This window comes from Eleginops maclovinus, chromosome 22, assembly GCF_036324505.1.
Source record: "Eleginops maclovinus isolate JMC-PN-2008 ecotype Puerto Natales chromosome 22, JC_Emac_rtc_rv5, whole genome shotgun sequence".
NCBI classification, from domain to species: Eukaryota; Metazoa; Chordata; class Actinopteri; order Perciformes; family Eleginopidae; genus Eleginops; species Eleginops maclovinus.
Window position 1 is genome coordinate 21,968,855 of NC_086370.1, and position 13,289 is coordinate 21,982,143.

Sequence of the window (13,289 nt, forward strand, 5' to 3'; positions counted from 1 at the left end):
AACACCGCTGCTGTTTTAATTGCAGTGTAATAACCCACCCGATGAGCCCCAGGGATCTCCCGGCTGGCTGAACAGCTTGCTCAGTTTCTCGTGCATGTCCTTCTTCCCTCTCCCCTCGTCCTCCTTCTCCTCCGAAGACCCTGCTGCTCCCTTCAGATCCTGCTCCTCATCCTCTTCCTCCTCCATCATCCCTCTCCTCTTCCTCTCCTCCTCTTCGAGAGTGACTCTGTTGAGCCAGGCGTGGGGTGCAGAGACGGCAGGGGGCGTGGGATCGTTGGACGCAGAACTTCCTGCGTCTTCTCTCCAGGACAAACCCTCCTCTGCTGACAACCTGATGAGGAAACACGGAGGATTATGAACTGATTCATCAACACACTTTTATTTCAATCCATTGATAACATAGAAACAACTTGTTGAGCTCTTTTGATTGTCTAGTTTATTCATCTACCTGCCATCCTGCAGTTCGGCAGACTTCCTCTCGTTGGGTGTGTGTAAGTGAGGGTGTGTGTGCGTCAGTGAGTGTGTGTCCCCATCCAGATCCCTCTGTTTCTGCCTTTGCTGCCGGCTGTGGATCTCCCTCAGCTCCTGCAAAGCATCATGGGATACAGGAGAGGAACAGCGGTGAGGAGGAGGTGGGAGATCAAAGGGGCTGATTGCTACGGGTTACCATTGACCACAAACAACAACAACAGCAGCAGTATGGATTAGTCAGGTGATCAAGGCAAGCTCCGCCCCTTTACACTGTGTCACTGAGGTCATGGATCTCCTAATGATCTCCCAGCTGGTAACTACGGCAATTAATTGAATTTTAACTATCTTAACGAACAGCTAATTTATTTTGCTTTCAAGCTAGAAATCCTCGCTACTGCTTGAGAGCCTGCAAATCAGAAGGACAACAGGAGGAGAGAGGAAACTGTATATTATGACATGTAATGAATGTCTAGGAGTCATTAGGAGAGTCAATTTACATAGGTTGCTTTTCTGGGGAGTCGGGTGAGACAGTAAAGCTTTTTCGGGGGAAAATCGTGATTTGTGAACAAGCTCTTAATGAAAAAAGGACAAGACTGAACAGAAACTGGCTAGAGAATGTCAGTGTTTTGCTTGAATACTGTAGTTTAGATCACCAATCAATCAACATATGACAAAGAAATATTGAATTTGTGCCATTAGCAATTGAAGATATGAGTGAAAATTGACTTCAACTGAATTATGGTTTTGTGTTTGGTCTATTGCAAAGGCAGGGAATTCACTAAAGAGCACCTCACTGCTTTTGCTTTGAACTAGGAATGTGTGGCTAAAAAGGGTGAAAAGGAAACTACTCCTTCAGAATAAAGATGAGACAAAATAGAAGATTGCACGGGAAGATTGAAGAAAAAGCTGCTGGCACAAAGGAACAACAATTAGAGGAAAAATACATAGCATTTTCCTGGCGGCCATAGACCTTCTTGAGCACTGAGGGAACTCGTTTGTGATGGGTTGAATTTAACAGACATTTATATGCAAGTCCTGCACCCAAAACACAGGGCTGCAGGTTGGCGAGGGGGCGGAGCTTGCACAGCGGGATGGAGAAGACAGGGGGGATGCAGTTCTGTGTAGTCGTGACAACCAGCTGTGCCATTAGAACACACTCTGTTACTATAGTGACAAGGCAGCTGTTTGTGTTTCACAGCCAAAACCAACAAGTGAGGAAACGAGAATTAAATTTGGTCAATAAGAGACTGATGGAGGAGATAAAAGAGAGGGAGAGAGAGAGAGAGAGAGAGAGAATGAGGACAGTCTGTAACAGGACGTGGAGGACATGAGACAACATGAGGACAAGTATAGAGAGACAAAGACCCTCCTTTAATGTTGAGATACAATGGGGACCTTATGTTGGAAGAAATATTTACGGCAGATAACGAGGATCCTTGCTGTGGACTCCAGTACATGTTTTGGGAATATAAATCCCATACGTGACACCAGAAAGAAAGGGACTTTGCCTCTCTATACACACACAGACACACAAACATTCACCCAACTAACGAAACGCTTACCATACTCAGTTTCTAGTTCATCAACATATTAGCCTCGCAAATGTTTACTAGCTTGTCTGGCTGAAACATCGTCTGGTAGCACACAGGAAGTAGCATTACCGTACAGAGTAGTAATAGCATAAAGTTGCTAATTTAGTACACCTGCTAATCTAGCGAGACCACGGTGGCCCTGAGGGTCAAAACACAAACAGATGTCGCCATATTTAGCTAAATACCACCGTTTCTTTCCAACTTTTTGTGACTTCAAAAATGTGTTTTGACATGGTTTGACCATCAGGGCCACCGTACAAGACCGCTAGTTTAGCATTTCAGCTGCGCACATCATCAACTAGGGGAGCGTAGTTAGCTTGCTGCTAATTATTAATCTAACACCAGGCTGGCAATAGAAAAAGAGACGAAGAAGGGAGGGGAAGGGAGTTGTGAGGACCTTTATAACGTAGTCTAGCCGAGCCAGACACACCCTGGCGGCTGACACACACTCCTGTAGCTGCCCCTGCTCCTGGCACTGAAACGCACACACACACACACACGATCCTACTGTAGACACGGACACACACTCAAAGACAGATGATGCTTCAAAACTAATTAAGGAATTAAAGAAGTTATTTTGGAGCTTTCTGATGTTATTCTGAAGTTGAAATATTGTGACCTGTGTTAATACTATGTCATACATGTTTGTTAAATGCAAATAAATTAATATATGACAGTTTAAAACACAACATTACACTTACGGACGACAGTAGTTAGGGTTTTTCAGCTGTAATTTCACTCTGCATTTCAGTTTCACACCTATAAATGATCCAGTATATCTTTATATGGACATTTGCTCTCCAGTCACCTTACATATATTCTAATCCCTGACAGTTTTTTCTCTCAATAGAGATTAAACCAACAAAAGGCCTGACTCATGCGAGGAGAGGCTCCTGTGACTCACCGTGATGAGTAACCTACTGTAAGGTTGTAGACAGTGTTATAAAACAGAGGCTGAAGTTGGCAACAGCCCAGTTACCATTACATTTAGTGCAGTGTGCAAAAAGCAGAGTCTTTCACGGACCTGTCTGTCGAAGAGATAGTGTTTATATGTGTTTAATAGGTTTTAGGGTGAGATATATTGCTGACATAACTGAATTTCCTCCAATTTAATTAGTATAGTTTGTTAAAAATAACTAATAATCTGGAGCTAAAGAACATATTTCCGCCATGCTAGTTGTATATCTTGTGTTCCTGTTTTATCAGAGTCCTGTGTTTGTCTCACAGAGGACACATTTACAGTGTTACAACAGCAAAGAGACAGTGCATCTAAAAGCCAAAAACAAGTCGCTTAACAATGTTTCTCCACATAATATTGAATTAAGAAGCAAGCACAAGTTATGCTGAATTTTGCATCTATTTTCTCTGGATTTGTTTGTATTAAGTGCTTTTTAGCCAACTGACTCGTGAGATTAGAAAACAACAGCACACCAGAATCAGGACATGAGTATGTGAGTGCTTTTCAGTAATCAAACCATTCACAGCTCGACGATCACAGTCCAGCTTCAATTGGCTGAGAATACATGTATCTGTCTGGGAGAGGGGCAGCACACTGCACAACACGATGTTGACCAGGAAATGTCTGCAACAACCAGGCGGTTTAAGAGTCTGGTTTGTACATTTTCAAAGCCCTCTCGAGAGAACAAAACATTACAGGAAGACGTTAGAGTTTCTTAAATTGTCTGAAAAAGCAGGGAGAGCTAGTCGAATTCAAATGCAAAATCTGCCCATTGCTCCAGGTCTTCATATTAGGATGTTTGATATAGAGTGGTACAGTGATAATGTATTTTATGTAGCAACGCAAGGACTCCCTCGACAAAAACTCAATGGGATTTTCCATTAGATTTTGGACTACTGCAGAAAATAAGATCTGTGGCGAACACATGTTTATGATATTTTCAAATTTTGTTCAGCAGGATACTCTCTACATATTAACCACGTTATAATCATAAAAAGCTAACGTTATGCTATGAAGAAACTACAGCACCGTCACATCACTTTACGTCTCCACCGCTAAGCTAAAGGAGGCTAATGTTGGGCTATAAAGGAACTACAGCACGGTCACATGACTTCACGTCACCACCGCTAAGCTAAAGGAGGCTAATGTTGGGCTATGAAGAAACTACAGCACCGTCACATGACTTCACCTCACCACCGCTAAGCTAAAGGAGGCTAATGTTGGGCTATAAAGGAACTACAGCACGGTCACATCACTTTACGTCTCCACCGCTAAGCTAAAGGAGGCTAATGTTGGGCTATAAAGGAACTACAGCACGGTCACATGATTCGCGTCACCACCACTAAGCTAAAGGCGGCTAATGTTGGGCTATAGGTTTCAAGGTTTCAAGGTTTCAAGCTATAAAGGAACTACAGCACGGTCACATGACTTCACATCACCACCGCTAAGCTAAAGGAGGCTAATGTTGGGCTATAAAGGAACTACAGCACGGTCACATGACTTCACGTCACCACCGCTCAGCTAAAGGAGGCTAATGTTGGGCTATAAAGGAACTACAGCACGGTCACATGACTTCACGTCACCACCGCTAAGCTAAAGGAGGCTAATGTTGGGCTATAAAGGAACTACAGCACGGTCACATGACTTCAGGTCTCCACTGCTAAGCTAAAGGCGGCTAACGGTGGGCGTGATGAAGTTTATTTAATTCCTTTATTCGTCCTGCAACTGGGAAGTTTGCAGCGTTACAGCAGCAGAGGTACAGTGCAGATAATAGAAAATAAAGTGAATACTTATAGATTAAATAAGAAGTTAGGCACACGTCAGTAAAAAATATAAATAAACAAATGGTAAGGAAAACGTTAACAAATTGTTTATATATTGTAAAGTTATAAAGTATTTATTGTATATAAGTTTATTAGTGTTTTAGTTATCTTATTTAGACACTTGCTTTATGCCTTCTCTTCAGCTTGTGTTAACCACAGATCTTATTTCGGGCTTCCAACCAAAAACACTTTTAAAAACCATTGACTTCCAGACGAGGGAACGGGAAGTGCTAAAATGCTGACTCATTTCGGGGTTTTCAGAAATCCCCCTGCACCACTATTATTATTCAACAGTACAGAGTATATCCCAGCTGCAGTACCACCCCAGTCCAGCAGTGGCAGTGTGCTCTACCTGTCTCCCTCTCTGTTCGTCCTGCAGCTGGCGTCGCAGGGCTTCTATCCTGGCACAGTGGTTGGCATAGAACTCACACAGAGACTGGCGCAAAAGGCCAGAATGGGAGATAGATGAAAAAAGGGGTAGAAAAAAATTAAGAAGGAAGGGTTTAATTATGAGGATTAAACAAAGAATATGATAAAAGAGTGAAGAAGCAGGAAGGAAACACACAGCAGGAGAAGGACAGCGAGAGGAAAAAGAGTCCCAGTGGGTAAAGAGGACAAGAGAGTGTGACCAGAGAGGATTTTGGGGAGAGGAAGTGGTGTAGAGAGGAAGGTGGACGGCAGTAAAATCAAACAATGGTCACATCTCAGCAGACTATGGCTCGCTTTGCAAAGAACCACACCTTAAGTAGCTGTTTGTCAAGTTCCTATGCCAAGATATCTTGCTTCTGCACCTCGACTGATCCACCTCTGACTTGGATGATTCATAATGAGAGCATATGCAATGACACTGCACTAAACGATTAAATTACATGGTCCAAAACGTGCTTCGATCCACACTTGCAGACTTCCAGTATCTTACTGGCACAAGGTAATTAGTCTTGCGCACTGAAATCTGCCCGACGACACGATCATATGACATAAATAATAACAAACACAAGCTTAGCATAGTCCAAAGATATCCAAATTAACAAACACTGTGTAATTAATTAAAGAATATGTAATCTGTCTTGCAAACATGAACATTTACACCACTGAGGGGAGGACTGTGTGTGTTGCTTAAAGGCTTTTCACTGCCTACTCTAATTATTCTCCTACAGAAGAAGCCTGGGAGCCATCCTTATTAGATAAGCCATGTATTTATTGAAGTCTGTTTTCTCTCTCTTTCATCCTCCTCCTCTTCCTTCTTCTAGAAACAGACCACAGGATTAATGCTCCTCTCTCTGACCTCACTCTACAGTCACAATACAAAAGATGGTCCCGGAAACATAAACAAACCGCTGTGCTGCAATGCTTAAAGGAATGAAATCCCCCCCCCCCCTCTTCTTCAGAGTGGTTGAAGCTGCTCGCTCAGTGTTCCTGTGCACAGCTAGCTCTCTCCAAAAACACAGCGACCGACATCAACACACACATGGAGGTTACACATCGACACACGCTGAACAAAAAACAGAAGCATTTCGGTTTTCACTCCATTTTTCAAAATAAAAGACGCTTTTTATGCATTTTTTTGGGTGCAAAATCTGCCACGTCTGACTCTCAGATTTTAGAGAAAGAATACTTTTTTTTATTTCAAAAACAAAAGGAGTTGCAGGGTTTTTTTTGTTCAGTGTCCATACCAACACAGATGCTGTAGTCAGATATACATACTAAGACATTATAAGTGTGTTTAACTAGTGTGAGGATGGGTTATGAAGGACAGGACAGGATTTAGAGCTCCACATATAAAACATTTACTGCATTAGCAAGTTTCTTTTTAAATGCTCTGTTTTGTTAAATATTCATTTAGCATGAGTTGAAAGCACGACAGCAGTGATTTAATATGATTTGCACATGCAGGTCCTTTATTCTTTTGTTAGGTGAACAAACAAGGAAATCTGCAGCTGTGCATCAAACTGAGGGACGTGTTGAATTTTCTGTACTTTTAGAGTCTAATTCCACACATTTAAAGGTCAAGGCTCTCCAACAGATCTCCGAAAGGACTTACATGTTCGCAGGACTTATAAGAAACATGTAACTACTCTTTGATATCCGGGAAAATACCATTAGTTCCCCAAAAAAGAGAGCCTAAACTAAAGAGTAGGGAGATTTGAAATGATTGTCGGGTAATGCTTCAAAATAAATCCTCAATCTTAATTGAAACACCTCACTTGTGCGTCCATTTATGGGTCCGCTGCATCCAGCTGTGCTCGGCCAAGTTAGTTTGTTGAGTACTTGGTTCATGAGGAGTTTTTATCTTTATACTAAAGTACAAAAGACCTCGGTGTGTTGTGTTGTTGTGTTAAAGGTGTGGTTACCTTCAGCTGGGTGTTGAAAGCGTCTATTTCCAGCAGCTTGGCCCGGGTCTCTCTCTCCACAGCATCCAGCTGTTCTCTGAGCTGCTGTCTGCTGCTCTCCTTCTGCTCCACCGCCTTCTGCAGCGACGACAGGCTGTCACCTGAACACACACACACACACACACACACACACACACACACACACACACACACACACACACACACACACACACACACACACAGATTAGTTCAGGCCCATGTCAACTAAGCACTTTTTTCTGAGAGCCAGTGTCTTCTCTTAATTGATTTAAATTAGAACAGAGCCAGGCTGTCGTGTGTCCGCCACAAATAAAAGCACAGCGCCTACTTTCTTTTTCTGAGCGCTCTTTCTGTGCAGTAGCTTTGATTGCTTGACCTTGACTATTTACACTTTTCAGAAAAAGCACTCAGAAACTTTTAAGGAAAATCATAAAAATCTAAATAAAACAGAGCTAAAAAGTAGGCTTCTATACGAATGATCGATTAAATTATAATAAACTGTAATTAAATGTGTAGATTTCTTGCCTTTTCTCTGTTTTTATATCGAGGTCTACATAACATACAGTATTTGTGTTTTCGACTGACAAAACACAACGTTTAAGGTCACCACCTTTGATTTGAGGAACTGGGACTGATATCTTTCACCGCTCCTGACATTTACAGACCATATGATTTATATATTAAGGTAAAAATAAATTGCTAGATTCATCTATAATACATTTTCAATAGTTGTAGCCTTAATTTGAACTCTTTCAGAGAGTAGGCAAAACATATTGTATGTTGCACAACCTTTTTGATCATGATGCAACACAGCCAATCGAGACAGCTTTGTAGGTTAAGAATATGAACATGTGACCTTTGAGTGTGTGTGTGTGTGTTTTGTGTGTGTGTGTTTGTGTTGAACTCACGATGCAAACTGTTCTGTTGCACCTGCTTCAGCTGGTCGTTGAGACACTGCTTATCGGGGATTAACCTCCCCAACCACTGCTGGGAGTCCTGCAGGAAACAGCAGAAAATAATCTCACATGAGACATTTTTCTACATGAAAGAATGTGAAACACCCTCTTGTATACATGAGGACAATCCACAGTTCTAGCAGAGAGTAAAGTGACATTTAGTGTTTGTTTCACATCTGTTGTGTGTACCTGCAGCTGCTGTTGTAGCAGAGTGATCTCAGCGATGCGCGTTTCCCTCGTCTGATTGGTCTGCTCCACCTCCCTCCGCTGAGCCGACAGACGGAACCGAACGTCCTTCAGTTTGCCCTCCAGCTGGGACTTCTTATCGTTCTGCAGAAAGGACAGATATAGAAAGTAATATATATTGTGTTTCTGCTGATGTGCCGAAGGATTAGGTTTCTCAAACGGTTTGTTTACAGCTGCTCTGTTCTTCCTGGTGTTGATACTTTTGGTTTATGTTCCCTTGTCATTTTAATTTCTCTGACTTTGTTAGTCTGCAACAAGTTTTTGATCTGATTTACATACATGTTTACAGACTCTATACAGTGTGTGTGTGTGTGTGTGTGTGTGTGTGTGTGTGTGTGTGTGTGTGTGTGTGTGGTATGTTTGAATTACCAATGCCTCCAGTTCGAACTCAAGAGTTTTCTTCCTGGCTTTGAGCAGCACGATGCTCTCCTGCTCGCGGTTCCTCTGAGTCAGGAGCTCCTGGCGACGCTGACGCTCCCACTCCAACTGACGCTGCCGCTCCAACTCACGCTTGGCAGCCTGCATAGACACACATCAAAGAGTATGTTTATTTACACCGCAACACATAGAGATTGCACAAGATGTAACATTCCAGGCTCTATTGTCAGATAGCTACAACATAGTTTTGGCAATGAGAATCTGAAGTCTCCGGCTTCTAACAATGCCAACAGTCATTTTTACATTTGTTTCAAGGGTGATTTGACAACCTCTGTCGTGGGTTAACAGTTGAAAAATAGCCTCTTTATTGAACCTTTATTAACGTGCACCGTCCCTGTTAATGAACTAACAATAATAAATGCAACGGACAATATAGTACAGACAAATAGATACTAAATATATCAAAAGAAATGTAAATAAATTGGTACAAGAGAATAGTGCAAAGGACACAATGGTGCAGAAATAAGAAACTAGGGGATAACATTTGGGGTATTGTAATTATATATAAACAAGTGTAAATAAACACTATGGGCAATTTAGACATTCATTTCACATCTTACTCTTGTACCATGGTGTCCTTTTGTGTTATATATTTGACTAACATGTGATTACCCCTTTATTAGAATAGATAAATCTAATCGTTCTACTTTCCCTCTTATCTGCACTTTCTCTTTGTCGTACTGTCCCTGCTGCAGGACGAATAAGGGATTCTAATTCTGATGAATGCAGAGTGTCAACAGCTGTATGTGTTCTGTAACATAAGTGAGTGGATATTTGGATATTTCATCCATCCGTACATCAGACACTCCATTACACACCCTCTGCAGTCGGAGTGTGAGTACGGCTCTTCACTGTAAGAGTTACAGCGCGCAGTGAGTCGTCTGCAGCAGATTTAATTACAGGCTGCAAACGTCAACTCGACCGTAACTCTTCAATTACAATCCTCTTCCCCTCCTCTGTACCTCTCTCCTCTCGATCTCCTTGCGCCTCTCCTCCTCCCTCTGCCTCTCCAGCTCTCTCTGTCGCTCCAGCTGTTTTTCCAGTTCGTGTTGTCGCCGCCTCTCCTGCTCCAGACGCTCGCGCTCCTGAATACACAAACAACTCCTTTATTTGTTTACGTGTCACTCCGATGCATTTTCATTTCCTCCCAGTTTCAACACTTGCTGTAAATGCAAATAAATGCATCCCTTACTGATGAAATGTGAGATATTGTGGCTGTTATTATAAAAGAGATGGAGGAAGTACTTAGATTACTTACTTATCTCTAACATAATATACTCAGATACAAGTTAAAGTTCTGCAAATTCAAAATTGTACTTAAGTAAAATAATTGGCACTTAAAAGTACATAGTAAGTAATCGATATGCAAAATAGCCCTTTTAAGCCCCAGATATGCTAAAATACCTACCTAAAATATTATAATATCATGCGTGTTGATTTATACTTTGTAATAATAACCAAAATCTGCAAAGTAACTCGTAACTAAGTATGTAAAATACAAGTAGTGGAGAAAAAAGCACACCATTTGCCTTCAAAATGAAGTGAAGGAGAAGAATAAAGTACCATAGTGTGCTACAACTACCTAAATGTTTTACTTAGAGACAGTAATTGAGTTAATGTACTACCTAAATTACACCAATGAACATAAATGCAAATATTTTACAGTCTTACACACAATCCATCAGCTGTGACCGATGCAAATGTCGAATGCATGCCTTGTGTGAAAGACATAAATGAATATAGTCAGTATTCTACCTTCCTGTCCTGCTCCTCCCTCTCCAGAGCAGCCAGCCTCTCCTGCTCCTTCCTCTGCTGCTCCTGCAGAGCCTGACGCCTCTTCTCCAGCTCCAGGTTCCCGCGCTCAAAGTTCTCCCTCTTCTTATCCTCAAACGTCACTGAGGAGGATATAAAATGAGCAAATATAAGACACTTTATTGTCGTTGTAAGCGTGCAACAGAATGACGTCTCTTAGTATCAGTGATTAGCAAATATAAAACAAGATGATAAGATAGAAACCAAGATAGCAAGAAAATACAAGTCAATAAAAACGTAGAACAGCTATGATAAATGTGACTTTATTTCTTGCCTTGCCTAAGCTTTAGAAGTGCACACTGTTCTGCTTCAGCTGAAACTGCCAGAAGCTTATTTTCACCACATGAAAGTTCATAGAAAGTGGGTTCAGGGGGGCCTCTTTAATCCTGAACGCATGTCTACGATAGTAAGTAAATGTAAGTACATCTGGATCAAAGCATCAGCTAAAATAGCACGTGATAATAGTTAGTTTTAAGGGGTGCAATACTGCTAGCATTTCTTTAAAAATCTGAAATCACAGTAGGGTCATGAAGCCGACAGAGTGAGGGCATGTCCGGTCCCCGTGTGACAGTAATAGGATGTAATGTGCAACATTAATCACCTGGAAGTGTCTTGCTGCTCTCCGGCTCCTCCTCCGGCTCCTCCTGGACGCTCTTCTGATCCGACTGAACACTGTCACTCCGCACGCGCCTGTAAGACACAAACACAACATCAAAACAAAGTCAAATCAACAGTTACTCTCGGTTTTTCCACTAGTTTAATGTGACTTTAACATAACATACAGCTGAGAGGGTTTACCTGAATGTGGGTGGGAGGTAATCTGGTGGTAACACAGGTGGTAACGGTAACCCTGACATGGCCATATCTATGAGGTGCATGGCTAAAATAAACTCCTCAGCCGTCAGCTTTCCATCCTGGTCGATGTCTGAGAGACTCCTACAGGATAAAAAGGAGGTATTTTAAGAACTTGTGTCTTTAAAGTTTCATTGGATGAAGATTAAAGGGTTGGAATTCAATGCACTGACCATATGGTGGCCAGCTGGCCCTGAGGAAGACTGGACTGCATCAGGATAGTGCGCGCCTGAGGACCTGAGAGAGAGAATTACACATTTAAAACCGGAAAGCATGAAGGAAATATTACCAGAAGGGATGTCAGTGTGTGTGTGTGTGTGTGTGTACCTGTGAGGTGTCCACTCATCATCTTATCATGGGAGTTAAAAAGCTGTCTGTACTTCAGCCTGGAGGACTGAGGAACAGCCCAATCACAGGGGGGCTGAACACTGGGGCGGGGAACAGAAAGGTTACAGTTAGTCAAAATGAAAAATAAAAGACAGATATGGTAGGAATGCAGACTCAAAATACTCCTTGTTTCCTTGAGTAGTTAAATTGTACAGCCTACATTCATATCAACATGTTGTAAAAAGACCTTCAGTCGATTAAAAAAAGCTGAACCACACATTCTCTCATTTATTGTTATCATGCAACATGGTACCATTATTTCTGAACATGCGCCCTACCTAGCAACGTCCACAGACGGCCCCTTCTGCAGCTTGTTGCTGGAACGATTACAAGACGCCGACTTGTTGACAGAGGGCGCTGAAAGAGAGGGAGAACAGGATGTGATAATCTGAGGCTGGGGTCAGATATAGGGCTGCACAAATAATCTAAATGTTATCGTAATGGCTAAAGGTGCAATATTGTAATCGCAGAATCAGTCACTAAGAACATATTTTTTCCCAAATGCTGCTCCCCTAGTTGGAAACTCAACTTCTTCACTTACATTTAAACATACACTTTGGAAAAAACGTTGTCCGTCAGCATATTATTTTGATATATCTTTACTGCGTTTCACATTCTTTGGATATTTCTCATTTTTGCACAAAAGTGCCACTGCACAGCTCTTTCATTTTAGTACAGATATATTTTGCACTTTTTCAAATTATTTATCACATCTTTGTCTAAGTTCGCAGTATTTTTACTTGCTTTATTTTTAATCTATTACTATGTTTACATTATGGCTAGTCAGGGGTTTGTCCTAACCGGATAACAGAGGCACTGCGCCCTCAAACGAGAATGCAGATTTTCCCCGTAAAGTGTTAAAGTGATGCCAGAAAACAATATTTCTGTTGGTCAAAAACAGTATTTCTGAAGTCCTATAATCAGTTCAAAACATTGGGCCTCCATACACACAAAAAATCCAAAGGTAATTTTGTATATTATGTATAAACAGAAGCTTAACACTCCCACACCCCCGGTTCCCACAGAAGCATCGTGAGCATTTAAGCACCCCCCCCTTCCCCCGTGTTGTTGTTACCTGGGAGGGGGAAGCCTGAGATGGGCTGCATCATGCCTGTGGGAGGGGCTCCATTGGCGATGGGTGGGGGGAGGGGAGGCGGGATGGACGAGACCAGTGGGGGAGACACCCCGACCGGGAGAGGCGGCAGGGGGAGAGGAGGCACGGCTGAGAGGGGAGGCATGCCTGCAGGAAAATACAAACGCAGCATCATGATTAGGAGGAATTAGAAAAGGCTCTGAATCGGACGTTATAACTGAGCCACAGAAGAAGAGGAGCAGTGTGACTCTATACTGTGTTTGCATTACATATAACTTTATTGATCAGCCAG

At 42.1% G+C, this 13,289-nt stretch overlaps 1 protein-coding gene across 2 annotated transcripts in view; it reads right to left on the reverse strand.

Annotated features, from left to right (window-relative positions):
* Positions 1-13,289, reverse strand: part of itsn1 (intersectin 1 (SH3 domain protein)) — a 45,310-nt gene that overhangs the window by 21,959 nt on the left and 10,062 nt on the right. For both annotated transcript variants that reach the window (XM_063874363.1, XM_063874362.1), the window contains exons 6-19: positions 12,980-13,144; positions 12,183-12,261; positions 11,845-11,945; positions 11,691-11,754; positions 11,464-11,601; positions 11,267-11,355; positions 10,609-10,748; positions 9,816-9,938; positions 8,785-8,934; positions 8,359-8,499; positions 8,122-8,209; positions 7,196-7,335; positions 449-585; positions 39-331 (exon numbers count right to left, since the gene is read on the reverse strand). In XM_063874363.1, the coding sequence (XP_063730433.1) occupies positions 39-331; positions 449-585; positions 7,196-7,335; positions 8,122-8,209; positions 8,359-8,499; positions 8,785-8,934; positions 9,816-9,938; positions 10,609-10,748; positions 11,267-11,355; positions 11,464-11,601; positions 11,691-11,754; positions 11,845-11,945; positions 12,183-12,261; positions 12,980-13,144 (1,848 nt within the window). The remainder of the gene's footprint in view (positions 1-38; positions 332-448; positions 586-7,195; positions 7,336-8,121; positions 8,210-8,358; positions 8,500-8,784; positions 8,935-9,815; positions 9,939-10,608; positions 10,749-11,266; positions 11,356-11,463; positions 11,602-11,690; positions 11,755-11,844; positions 11,946-12,182; positions 12,262-12,979; positions 13,145-13,289) is intronic.